The sequence below is a fragment of the Coregonus lavaretus genome, assembly GCF_964263955.1.
Source record: "Coregonus lavaretus genome assembly, chromosome: 27".
Classification (NCBI taxonomy): Eukaryota; Metazoa; Chordata; class Actinopteri; order Salmoniformes; family Salmonidae; genus Coregonus; species Coregonus lavaretus.
The window spans coordinates 33,429,921-33,443,771 of record NC_140014.1 but is presented as its reverse complement, the minus strand read 5'-3'; the positions used below and the strand labels follow the sequence as shown (position 1 = coordinate 33,443,771).

At 46.5% G+C, this 13,851-nt stretch overlaps 1 protein-coding gene across 3 annotated transcripts in view; it reads left to right on the top strand.

Moving 5' to 3' along the window:
- The window catches only part of baz1a (bromodomain adjacent to zinc finger domain, 1A), a 43,375-nt gene that overhangs the window by 22,603 nt on the left and 6,921 nt on the right, over window positions 1-13,851 (top strand). For all 3 annotated transcript variants that reach the window (XM_084144467.1, XM_084144466.1, XM_084144465.1), the window contains exons 20-22: window positions 5,507-5,581; window positions 8,755-9,002; window positions 9,720-9,898. In XM_084144467.1, coding sequence (XP_084000593.1) covers window positions 5,507-5,581; window positions 8,755-9,002; window positions 9,720-9,898 — 502 coding nt within the window. The remainder of the gene's footprint in view (window positions 1-5,506; window positions 5,582-8,754; window positions 9,003-9,719; window positions 9,899-13,851) is intronic.

Sequence of the window (13,851 nt, the reverse complement as noted above, 5' to 3'; positions counted from 1 at the left end):
AGAACATACAAAAATGATATGGTAATACAAAATGTAAGTTTAAACACTCCCAGGAATGTCATACATGATGGATCATTAGCTTATACACTAACTTTCACACATCTACAGTTGAAGTCGAAGTTTACATACACCTTAGCCAAATACATTTAAACCCAGTTTTTCACAATTCCTGACATTTAATCCTAGTAAAAATTCCCTGTCTTAGATCAGTTAGGATCACCACTTTTATATTAAGAATGTGAAATGTCAGAATAATAGTAGAGAGAATGATTTATTTAAGCTTTTATTTCATCACATTCCCAGTGGGTCAGAAGTTTACATACACTCAATTAGTATTTGGTAGCATTGCCTTTAAATTGTTTAACTTGGGTCAAATGTTTCAGGTAGCCTTCCACAAGCTTCCCACAATAAGTTGGGTGAATTTTGGACCATTCCTCCTGACAGAGCTGGTGTAACTGAGTCAGGTTTGTAGGCCTCCTTGCTCGCACACGCCTTTTCAGTTCTGCCCACACATTTTCTATAGGATTGAGGTCAGGGCTTTGTGATGGTCACTCCAATACCTTGACTTTGTTGTCCTTAAGCCATTTTGCCACAACTTTGGAAGTATGCTTGGGGTCATTGTCCATTTGGAAGACCCATTTGCGATCAAGCTTTAACTTCCTGACTGATGTCTTGAGATGTTGCTTCAATATATCCACATAATTTTCCTTCCTCATGATGCCATCTATTTTGTGAAGTGCACCAGTCCCTCCTGCAGCAAAGCACCCCCACAGCATGATGCTGCCACCCCACGTGTTTCACAGGTGGCTCTGTCGTAGCCGGCCGCGACCGGGAAACCAATGGGGTGGCGCACAATTGGCCCAGCGTCGTCCAGGGTAGGGGAGGGAATGGCCGGCAGGGATGTAGCTCAGTTGGTAGAGCATGGCGTTTGCAACGCCAGGGTTGTGGGTTCGATTCCCACGGGGGGCCAGTATGAAAAATAATGTATGCACTCAATCTGCTAAATGACTAAAATGTACAATGTAAAATGTGTTCTTCGGCTTGCAAGCAACCCCCTTTTTTTCCTCCAAACATAACGATGGTCATTATGGCCAAACAGTTCTATTTTTGTTTCATCAGACCAGAGGCCATTTCTCCAAAAAGTACGATCTTTGTCCCCATGTGCAGTTGTAAACCGTAGTCTGGCTTTTTTATGGCGGTTTTGGAGCAGTGGCTTCTTCCTTGCTGAGCGGCCTTTCAGGTTATGTCGATATAGGACTCGTTTTACTGTGGATATAGATACTTTTGTACCTGTTTCCTCCAGCATCTTCACAAGGTCCTTTGCTGTTGTTCTGGGATTGATTTGCACTTTTCGCACCAAAGTACATTAATCTCTAGGAGACAGAACGCGTCTCCTTCCTGAGCGGTATGACGGCTGTGTGGTCCCATGGTGTTTATACTTGCATACTATTGTTTGTACAGATGAACGTGGTACCTTCAGGTGTTTGGAAATTGCTCCCAAGGATGAACCAGACTTGTGGAGGTCTACCATTTTTTTCTGAGGTCTTGGCTGATTTCTTTTGATTTTCCCATGATGTCAAGCAAAGAGGCACTGAGTTTGAAGGTAGGCCTTGAAATACATCCACAGGTACACCTCCAATTGACTCAAATGATGTCAATTAGCCTATCAGAAGCTTCTAAAGCATGACATCATTTTCTGGAATTTTCCAAGCTGTTTAAAGGCACAGTCAACTTAGTGTACGTAAACTTCTGACCCACTGGAATTGTGATACAGTGAAATTATAAGGGAAATAATCTGTCTGTAAACAATTGTTGGAAAAATTACTTGTGTCATGCACAAAGTAGATGTCCTAACCGACTTGCCAAAACTATAGTTTGTTAACAAGAAATTTGTGGAGTGGTTGAAAAACAAGCTTTAATGACTCCAACCCAGTATGAAAAAAAAATTCTAATAATGTATGCACTCAGTCGCTCTGGATAAGAGCGTCTGCTAAATGTCTAAAATGTAAAATATGTAAACTTCCAACCTAAGTGTATGTAAACTTCCAACTTCAACTGTAGATGGCCGGGCGGGGTGGGTGTGGAGCCAGAGACAGCAGGAGTTCAAACTGTAGAACCCAGTTCCTACATTTGAATATAAAAATGGATTTTATCAAACAAAACTATGCTACATTTTATCTCTGGGACCCTCAGGATGACAAATCAGAGCAAGATTACTGAATACATTATTTACCTTCAGAGCTGAATGTATCAAACCAGTTGCTGTGATATGTTTTTTATTGTTGTGCACTCTCCTCAAACAATAGCATGGTATTTTTTCACAGTAATAGCTACTGTAAATTGGACAGTGAAGTTACAGTGGGGGAAAAAAGTATTTAGTCAGCCACCAATTGTGCAAGTTCTCCCACTTAAAAAGATGAGAGAGGCCTGTAATTTTCATCATAGGTACACGTCAACTATGACAGACAAAATGAGAGAAAAGAAATTCAGAAAATCACATTGTAGGATTTTTTATGAATTTATTTGCAAATTATGGTGAAAAATAAGTATTTGGTCAATAACAAAAGTTTCTCAATACTTTGTTATATACCCTTTGTTGGCAATGACACAGGTCAAACGTTTTCTGTAAGTCTTCACAAGGTTTTCACACACTGTTGCTGGTATTTTGGCCCATTCCTCCATGCAGATCTCCTCTAGAGCAGTGCTGTTTTGGGGCTGTCGCTGGGCAACACGGACTTTCAACTCCCTCCAAAGATGTTCTATGGGGTTGAGATCTGGAGACTGGCTAGGCCACTCCAGGACCTTGAAATGCTTCTTACGAAGCCACTCCTTCGTTGCCCGGGCGGTGTGTTTGTGATCATTGTCATGCTGAAAGACCCAGCCACGTTTCATCTTCAATGCCCTTGCTGATGGAAGGAGGTTTTCACTCAAAATCTCACAATACATGGCCCCATTCATTGTTTCCTTTACACGGATCAGTCGTCCTGGTCCCTTTGCAGAAAAACAGCCCCAAAGCATGATGTTTCCACCCCCATGCTTCACAGTAGGTATGGTGTTCTTTGGATGCAACTCAGCATTCTTTGTCCTCCAAACACGACGAGTTGAGTTTTTACCAAAAAGTGCTATTTTGGTTTCATCTGACCATATGACATTCTCCCAATCCTCTTCTGGATCATCCAAATGCACTCTAGCAAACTTCAGACGGGCCTGGACATGTACTGGCTTAAGCAGGGGGACACGTCTGGCACTGCAGGATTTGAGTCCCTGGCGGCATAGTGTGTTACTGATGGTAGGCTTTGTTACTTTGGTCCCAGCTCTCTGCAGGTCATTCACTAGGTCCCCCCGGGTGGTTCTGGGATTTTTGCTCACCGTTCTTGTGATCATTTTGACCCCACGGGGTGAGATCTTGCGTGGAGCCCCAGATCGAGGGAGATTATCAGTGGTCTTGTATGTCTTCCATTTCCTAATAATTGCTCCCACAGTTGATTTCTTCAAACCAAGCTGCTTACCTATTGCAGATTCAGTCTTCCCAGCCTGGTGCAGGTCTACAATTGTGTTTCTGGTGTCCTTTGACAGCTCTTTGGTCTTGGCCATAGTGGAGTTTGGAGTGTGACTGTTTGAGGTTGTGGACAGGTGTCTTTTTTTATACTGATAACAAGTTCAAACAGGTGCCATTAATACAGGTAACGAGTGGAGGACAGAGGAGCCTCTTAAAGAAGAAGTTACAGGTCTGTGAGAGCCAGAAATCTTGCTTGTTTGTAGGTGACCAAATACTTATTTTCCACCATAATTTGCAAATAAATTCATAAAAAATCCTACAATGTGATTTTCTGGAAAAAAAAATCTCAATTTGTCTGTCATAGTTGACGTGTACCTATGATGAAAATTACAGGCCTCTCTCATCTTTTTAAGTGGGAGAACTTGCACAATTGGTGGCTGACTAAATACTTTTTCCCCCCGCTGTATTACCTCAGCAAAAAAACTGTATGAACATAACAAGATTCAACAACTGAGACATAAACTGAACAAGTTCCACAGACATGTGACCAACATAAATGGAATAATATGTCCCTGAGCAAAGGGGGGGTCAAAATCAAAAGTAACAGTATCTGGTGTCGCCACCTGCTGCATTAAGTACTGCAGTGCATCTCCTCCTCATGGACTGCACCAGATTTGCCAGTTCTTGCTGTGAGATGTTAACCCACTCTTCCACCAAGTTCCCAGACATTTCTGGGGGGAATGGCCCTAGCCCTCACCCTCCGATCCAACAGGTCCCAAACATGCTCAATGGGATTGAGATCCGGGCTCTTTGCTGGCCATGGCAGAACACTGACATTCCTGTCTTGCAGGACATCACGCACAGAACGAGCAGTATGGCTGGTGGCATTGTCATGCTGGAGGGTCATGTCAGGATGAGCCTGCAGGAAGGGTACCACAGCTTTGAGATTGCCTGCAATGACAACAAGCTCAGTCCGATGATGCTGTGACTCACCGCCCCAGACCATGACGGACCCTCCACCTCCAAATCGATCCCGCTCCAGAGTACAGGCCTCGGCGTAACGCTCATTCCTTCGACGATAAACGCGAATCCGACCATCACCCCTGATGAGACAATACCGTGACTCATCAGTGAAGAGCACGTTTTGCCAGTCCTGTCTGGTCCAGCGACGGTGGGTTTGTGCCCATAGGCGACATTGTTGCCGGTGATGTCTGGTGAGGACCTGCCTTACAACAGGCCTACAAGCCCTCAGTCCAGCCTCTCTCAGCCTATTGCGGACAGTCTGAGTACTGATGGAGGGATTGTGCGTTCTTGGTGTAACTCGGGCAGTTGTTGTTGCCATCCTGTACCTGTCCCGCAGGTGTGATGTTCGGATGTACTGATCCTGTGCAGGTGTTACACGTGGTCTGCCACTGCGAGGATGATCAGCTGTCCGTCCTGTCTCCCTGTAGCGCTGTCTTAGGCGTCTCACAGTACGGACATAGCAATTTATTTCCCTGGCCACATCTGCAGTCCTCATGCCTCCTTGCAGCATGCCTAAGGCACGTTCACGCATCTTTCTTTTGGTGTTTTTCAGAGTCCGTAGAAAGGCATCTTTAGTGTCCTAAGTTTTCATAACTGTGACCTTAATTGCCTACCGTCTCTAAGCTGTTAGTGTCTTAACGACCGTTCCACAGGTGCATGTTCATTTAATTGTTTATGTTTCATTGGACAAGCATGGGAAACAGTGTTTATACCCTTTACAATGAAGATCTGTGAAGTTATTCAGATTTATACAAATGATCTTTGAAAGACAGGGTCCTGAAAAGGGGATGTTTCTTTTTTTGCTGAGTTTAGGGGCTCTCTTTACATAACCTGTCCAACCATCAAGGTCTGTGTCCTATTTTATTATCTCCGCTTATTACCTTTTAGGGTTCAGAGCTTTTGATTTATATGTTTGACGTGCAAATTGATCTCTCGACTGTCATGGCAAAACAGTGCCTCACCTTATGCCATCCCCTCCAACAGGCGACGACGACTCTAAAAAGGACCAGAAGGCAAAGAAGAAAGAGAAGAAGAAAGATGAGGATCAACACAGTGAAGGTAAGGATGATGGCAACAAGGAAGGCTAAATGAAATCTTGTACTTTTTCCTCTAGCATAATGGATTTGATGGTCGCTCTCTCTGCCTGATCTCTCATGCAAAAGACTGATTGTACCTCAATGAAGGTAACCTGAAATAAGATGACAATATAATAATTATAGACAGTCAGTCAGTGAAAGAAAACTATTTGATCCCCTGCTGATTTTGTACGTTTGCCCACTGACAAAGAAATGATCAGTTGATAATTTTTATGGTAGGTTTATTTTAACAGTGAGACAGAATAACAACAAAATAATCCAGAAAAACGCATGTCGAAAATGTTATAAATTGATTTGCATTTTAATGAGGGAAATAAGTATTTGACCCCCTCTCAATCAGAAAGATTTCTGGCTCCCAGGTGTCTTTTATACAGGTAACAAACTGAGATTAGGAGCACACTCTTGGGACAAAATGCCTCCTGAGATGTGTGCAAACCTGGTGGCCAACTACAAGAAACGTCTGACCTCTGTGATTGCCAACAAGGGTTTTCGCCACCAAGTACTAAGTCATGTTTTGCAGAGGGGTCAAATACTTATTTCCCTCATTAAAATGCAAATCAACTTATAACATTTTTGACATGCGTTTTTCTGGATTTCTTTGTTGTTATTCTGTCTCTCACTGTTCAAATAAACCTACCATTAAAATTATAGACTGATCATGTCTTTGTCAGTGGGCAAACGTACAAAATCAGCAGGGGATCAAATACTTTTTTCCCTCACTGTGTATATATATTTAAAGGGAATTAGTGAGTGATTTGCTGTTTGTCTCGGCTCGGAGGGCTGTGACAGTGGTGGGGTGGTGAAGACGGTTGGCTTGTATTGTAGATGATGGAGAGGAGGGCTGTGACAGTGGTGGGGTGGTGAAGACTGTTGGCTTGTATTGTAGATGACGGAGAGGAGTGCTGTGACAGTGGTGGGGTGGTGAAGACTGTTGGCTTGTATTGTAGATGACGGAGAGGAGTGCTGTGACAGTGGTGGGGTGGTGAAGACTGTTGGCTTGTATTGTAGATGACGGAGAGGAGTGCTGTGACAGTGGTGGGGTGGTGAAGACTGTTGGCTTGTATTGTAGATGACGGAGAGGAGTGCTGTGACAGTGGTGGGGTGGTGAAGACTGTTGGCTTGTATTGTAGATGACGGAGAGGAGTGCTGTGACAGTGGTGGGGTGGTGAAGACTGTTGGCTTGTATTGTAGATGACGGAGAGGAGTGCTGTGACAGTGGTGGGGTGGTGAAGACTGTTGGCTTGTATTGTAGATGATGGAGAGGAGTGCTGTGACAGTGGTGGGGTGGTGAAGACTGTTGGCTTGTATTGTAGATGACGGAGAGGAGTGCTGTGACAGTGGTGGGGTGGTGAAGACTGTTGGCTTGTATTGTAGATGACGGAGAGGAGGGCTGTGACAGTGGTGGGGTGGTGAAGACTGTTGGCTTGTATTGTAGATGACGGAGAGGAGTGCTGTGACAGTGGTGGGGTGGTGAAGACTGTTGGCTTGTATTGTAGATGACGGAGAGGAGTGCTGTGACAGTGGTGGGGTGGTGAAGACTGTTGGCTTGTATTGTAGATGACGGAGAGGAGGGCTGTGACAGTGGTGGGGTGGTGAAGACTGTTGGCTTGTATTGTAGATGACGGAGAGGAGGGCTGTATTCTGTGCCATGTTTCAAGTTTTTTCATGTCACATGCACAAGTACAGTGAAATGCCTTTCTTGCAAGCTCTAAACCCAACAATGCAGTAATCAATATCAATGTAGCACAAAAAATAACATAAGGTAGAACAAAAACACACAAGAAATAGAAATAAGAACGCGTAGGTAAGAAGTTAGATACAGGGTCCGTTCCAATACCATATTTACAATGATATTTGTAGGGGTAAGGTGACTAGGCATCAGGATATATGATAAACAGTAGCAGCAGTGTATGTGAGTGCGTGTGAAGTCAGTATAAATATGTGCGCATGTTATGTGTGTTTTGAGTGTGTAGAGTCCTGTGAGTGTGCTTAGATGGTGTAAAAATAAAATACAAGGGGCAACTCAGTCAGTGAAGCCATTGTTAGCTATTTATCAGTCTTATGGCTTGGGGATAGAAGCTGTTCAGGACCCTGTTGGTGTCAGATTTGATGCACTGGTACCGCTTGCCATGCGGAAGCGGAGGGAACAGTCTATGGCTTGGGTGGCTGGAGTCTTTAATGATTTTCTGGGCCTTCCTGACTATGTCTCTTCTCTTTCTGAACCTCAGACTGTAGGGACAGTGGTCGGGTGTAGGGATGGGCACGGATATTCGAATATCCGAACAGACTTTAGTATTCGATTACTTGCGAGAGTATTCATTTTTGAGAAGTTAGAGGCCTTTTTTTAATGTAAAATGCTTTGTCTAAAATTAAATTATCAATATGACATTGCTACATACAAGGATAGACCATGACATTCAACATTTTTAGAAAAAAAGTTTTGACCGTTTTTGAGTGCGCCCAATAAAGAAAGATGTACCGGTAGCCTACACACTTTTCACGCTTGTAATTGTCGGTCAATCAAAGCAGCATTACCGTCAGAGGCTCCATGTGTAGCAGGTGAAGTGGGAGATTTCTAATCGATGCAAAAAGGAATAACAATGACGTAATTAAGTTGGCTAAATGAGAAGGAGTAGGCTACATTGATCAACCAACTGGTAGGCTGTTTAATACGAATGGACGCGGGAAGTGCTGCAAAATGGCCTCGCTAGCTGACTAACTTAACTGGCTAGTGTAGCTAGCTAGCTTCTTTACATGAGATGATAATCTATCACCGCAACAAGTTTGTCTAACTTGCGCGAGTCAGTTGGGCTACTTTCTCTCTCCTTCCGTGTCAGACACACTGGCCCCTGCTCATCTCGCGTCCCTCCCCACCATCTGTGCTGAAACAAGAGAGCGCCACGCAAGCAAGACCCCATTGAAGTAGGAAAAGTCGTTTTTCTATAAAACGCATGTATGTTGACACTCCGGATAAAATAATTGTGAAATAATTTCAAATGCCCATCCCTAGTTGGGGGAAGACTACTGTAATAATGTATGACTGTATGACTCTTCTCTCTCTGACCAGACGGTAGTGACAGTGGTCAGGTGGTGATGACTACTGTAATAATGTATGACTCTTCTCTCTCTGACCAGACGGTAGTGACAGTGGTCGGGTGGTGAAGACGGTCCAGGAGCGTTGGAGGGAGTCTCTGCTGGGCTGTTCCAGCCTGTCCCAGGTCTTCCTCCACCTCTCCACCCTGGAGCGCAGTGTCATCTGGGCCAAGTCCCTGCTCAACGCCCGCTGTAAGGTCTGCCGCAGGAAGGGAGATGCAGAGAACATGCTGCTGTGTGACTGTTGCGACCGAGGACACCACATCCACTGTGTCCGCCCGAAACTCAAGGTAGGATGAATGATGCTTTTCTTCACACCTGGTCTATGGATGCCCCGTGTTTCCCCTCTGCTACCAAAAAATTGGTATGCAACCTTTCAAGGTTCATTTGGGGACCCTGTTGTCTTTTCTTCAAAAGTAACCTGCTGAAAGAGTGTAGTTCCAGGTTGCCTGTAACCCTGCTGTCAACTGTACCGGTGTAATCATCTAAACCTGTAACCCTGCTGTCTACTGTGCCGGTGTAATCTAAACCTGTAACCCTGCTGTCAACTGTACCGGTGTAATCATCTAAACCTGTAACCCTGCTGTCTACTGTGCCGGTGTAATCTAAACCTGTAACCCTGCTGTCAACTGTACCGGTGTAATCATCTAAACCTGTAACCCTGCTGTCTACTGTGCCGGTGTAATCATCTAAACCTGTAACCCTGCTGTCAACTGTACCGGTGTAATCTAAACCTGTAACCCTGCTGTCTACTGTGCCGGTGTAATCATCTAAACCTGTAACCCTGCTGTCAACTGTACCGGTGTAATCTAAACCTGTAACCCTGCTGTCTACTGTGCCGGTGTAATCATCTAAACATGTAACCCTGCTGTCTACTGTGCCGGTGTAATCATCTAAACCTGTAACCCTGCTGTCTACTGTGCCGGTGTAATCATCTAAACCTGTAACCCTGCTGTCAACTGTACCGGTCTAATCTAAACCTCTCCTTTGCTCTGTGTTGTGTCCAGGCCGTCCCAGAAGGGGACTGGTTCTGCCCTGAGTGCCGTCCCAAACAGCGAGCCAACCGCCTCACCTCCCGCCAACGGTCCTCTGTTGACTCTGAGGAGGAAGTAGAGGAAGAGGAGAACTCGGAGGAAGAAGACTCTGAGGAAGTGGAATCTGGGGAGGAGACTGAGGAGGAGAAGAGGTGTGTGTGTGTGTGTGTGTGTGTGTGTGTGTGTTCTGAGCGTCACTAAACTTCATTGGGTTGATATTAGGGCTGACCCCGTTTAGTCGATAGGCTGTTGGTTGACCGAGACTTCTTTAGTCGAGACACCTGTCTGATTTGCGCCTTTCTCAGTGGACTAATCCATTGTGGAGGCCGTGGGGATGGCACAGTCCATCACTCGAAGACGTGCTACTGAAGTTGTATATGGTTATATTACATGAGAACAATGGTGCAACACTATTACAAATAATATTTATTCCATAACATGCGCTTTCTCCCGCGTTGGATAGTGGTTGCTGTCCGTGGTTCTGAAACGTGATCTTCAGTGTGCCGTTGAATTGGCGCCTTGTCCTAGACCATGTTACTATGTTAACCAGCGTATTGGTGTTGAGAACAATGTGGCGGAGGCAGCAGCAGAATGAGGAGATGAGGAAACGGCCCTTGCCTTAATTGTCTTAAGAATTTAGGCGAGATGAAACCCCAACTTAATTAGGTCTATAATCAACCTAACTGTTAAATTTGCCTGGCTTTATAACTCATCCATATATATCTACAGAAATGAGACATATCCTGTTTGAGTGTTTGTTTAATAGCCTACTGATTCCGTGAGCACAAAGCCTCACGCAACCACATGTCGGATAAAGCAATTTCACAAATTAGGCTGTTTTTAATATCTTTATTATGCTGTAATAAAGGCTTTAAAAAATATTGTTAGAAGAAACTCTGGTATTAAAATGTATTTAGTGTTTACACTGTTCCAAACGGTCAGAAAAATATTGTCATCTAACAGCACTTGTGACACATATGCACGCAGCTCTCATTTTTACATTTACATTTTAGTCATTTAGCAGACGCTCTTATCCAGAGCGACTTACAGGAGCAATTAGGGTTAAGTGCCTTGCTCAAGGGCACATTAACGTCATTTAGCAGACGCTCTTAGCCAGAGCGACTCACAAATTGGTGCGTTCACCCGATAGCCAGTGGGATAACCACTTTACAATTTGGGGGGGGGGGGGGTTAGAAGGAATACTTTATCCTATCCCAGGTATTCCTTAAAGAGGTGGGGTTTCAAATGTCTCCGGAAGGTGGTGAGTGACTCCGCTGTCCTGGCGTCGTGAGGGAGCTTGTTCCACCATTGGGGTGCCAGAGCAGCGAACAGTTTTGACTGGGCTGAGCGGGAGCTATGCTTCCGCAGAGGAAGGGGAGCCAGCAGGCCAGAGGTGGATGAACGCAATGCCCTCGTTTGGGTGTAGGGACTGATCAGAGCCTGAAGGTACAGAGGTGCCGTTCCCCTCACTGCTCCATAGGCAAGCACCATGGTCTTGTAGCGGATGCGAGCTTCAACTGGAAGCCAGTGGAGTGTGCGGAGGAGGGGGGTGACGTGAGAGAACTTGGGAAGGTTGAACACCAGACGGGCTGCGGCATTCTGGATGAGTTGTAGGGGTTTAATGGCACAGGCAGGGAGGCCAGCCAACAGCGAGTTGCAGTAGTCCAGACGGGAGATGACAAGTGCCTGGACCAGGACCTGCGCCGCTTCCTGTGTAAGGCAGGGTCGCACTCTCCGAATGTTGTAGAGCATGAACCTGCAGGAGCGGGTCACCGCCTTGATGTTGGCGGAGAACGACAGGGTGTTGTCCAGGGTCACGCCTAGGCTCTTCGCACTCTGGGAGGAGGACACAGCGGAGTTGTCAACCGTGATGGCGAGATCATGGAACGGGCAGTCCTTCCCCGGGAGGAAGAGCAGCTCCGTCTTGCCAGGGTTCAGCTTGAGGTGGTGATCCGTCATCCATACTGATATGTCTGCCAGACATGCAGAGATGCGATTCGCCACCTGGTTATCAGAAGGGGGAAAGGAGAAGATTAGTTGTGTATCGTCAGCGTAGCAATGATAGGAAAGGCCATGTGAGGATATGACAGAGCCAAGTGACTTGGTGTATAGGGAGAAAAGGAGAGGGCCTAGAACCGAGCCCTGGGGGACACCAGTGGTGAGAGCACGTGGTGCGGAGACAGCTTCCCGCCACGCCACTTGGTAGGAGCGACCGGTCAGGTAGGACGCAATCCAGGAGTGAGCCGCGCCGGAGATGCCCAGCTCGGAGAGGGTGGAGAGGAGGATCTGATGGTTCACAGTATCAAAGGCAGCAGACAGGTCTAGAAGGACAAGAGCAGAGGAGAGAGAGTTAGCTTTAGCAGTGCGGAGAGTCTCCGTGACACAGAGAAGAGCAGTCTCAGTTGAATGACCAGTCCTGAAACCTGATTGGTTTGGATCAAGAAGGTCATTCTGAGAGAGATAGCAAGAGAGTTGGCTAAAGACGGCACGCTCAATAGTTTTGGAAAGAAAAGAAAGAAGGGATACTGGTCTGTAGTTGTTGACATCAGTGGGGTCGAGTGTTGGTTTTTTGAGAAGGGGAGCAACTCTCGCTCTCTTGAAGACGGAAGGGACATGGCCAGCGGTCAAGGATGAGTTGATCAGCGAGGTGAGGTAGGGGAGAAGGTCACCGGAGATGGTCTGGAGAAGGGAGGAGGGGATGGGGTCAAGCGGGCAGGTTGTTGGGCGGCCTGCAGTCACAAGTCGCAGGATTTTATCTGGAGAGAGAGGGGAGAAAGAAGTCAAAGCATAGGGTAGGGCAGTGTGAGCAGGACCAGCAGTGTCATTAGACTTAACAAACGAGGATCGGATGTCGTCAACCTTCTTTTCAAAGTGGTTGACGAAGTCATCCACAGAGAGAGAGGAGAGGGGGGGGGGGATTCAGGAGGGAGGAAAATGTGGCAAAGAGCTTCCTAGGGTTAGAGGCAGATGCTTGGAATTTAGAGTGGTAGAAGGTGGCCTTAGCAGCAGAAACAGATGAAGAAAATGTAGAGAGGAGGGAGTGAAAAGATGCCAGGTCGGCAGGGAGTTTAGTTTTCTTCCATTTCCGCTCCGCTGCCCGGAGCTCTGTTCTGTGAGCTCGCAATGAGTCATCAAGCCACGGAGCTGGAGGGGAGGACCGAGCCGGCCGGGAGGATAGGGGACACAGAGAGTCAAAGGATGCAGAAAGGGAGGAGAGGAGGGTTGAGGAGGCAGAATCAGGAGATTGGAGGGAGAAGGATTGAGCAGAGGGAAGAGATGATAGGATGGAAGAGGAGAGAGTAGTGGGAGAGAGAGAGCGAAGGTTGCGGCGGCGCATTACCATCTGTGTAGGGGCAGAGTGAGTAGTGTGGGAGGAGAGTGAGAGAGAAAAGGAAACAAAGTAGTGGTCGGAGACATGGAGGGGAGTTGCAGTGAGGTTAGTAGAAGAGCAGCATCTAGTAAAGATGAGGTCAAGCGTATTGCCTGCCTTGTGAGTAGGGGGGGACGGTGAGAGGGTGAGGTCAAAAGAGGAGAGGAGTGGAAAGAAGGAGGCAGAGAGAAATGAGTCAAATGTGGACATAGGGAGGTTGAAATCCCCCAAAACTGTGAGGGGTGAGCCATCCTCAGGGAAGGAACTTATCAAGGCGTCAAGCTCATTGATGAACTCTCCAAGGGAACCTGGAGGGCGATAGATGACAAGGATATTAAGCTTAAATGGGCTAGTGACTGTGACAGCATGGAATTCAAATGAGGAGATAGACAGATGGGTTAGGGGAAAAATTGAGAATGTCCACTTGGGAGAGATGAGGATTCCTGTACCACCACCCCTCTGACCAGATGCTCTCGGGGTATGCGAGAACACATGGTCAGACGAGGAGAGAGCAGTAGGAGTAGCAGTGTTTTCAGTGGTGATCCATGTTTCCGTCAGCGCCAGGAAGTCGAGGGACTGGAGGTTGGCATAGGCTGGGATGAAGTCAGCTTTGTTGGCAGCAGAACGGCAGTTCCAGAGGCTGCCTGCGACCTGGAACTCCACGTGGGTGGTGCGTGCAGGGACCACCAGGTTAGAGAGGCAGCAGCCACGCGGTGTGGTGCGTTTGTGTAGCCT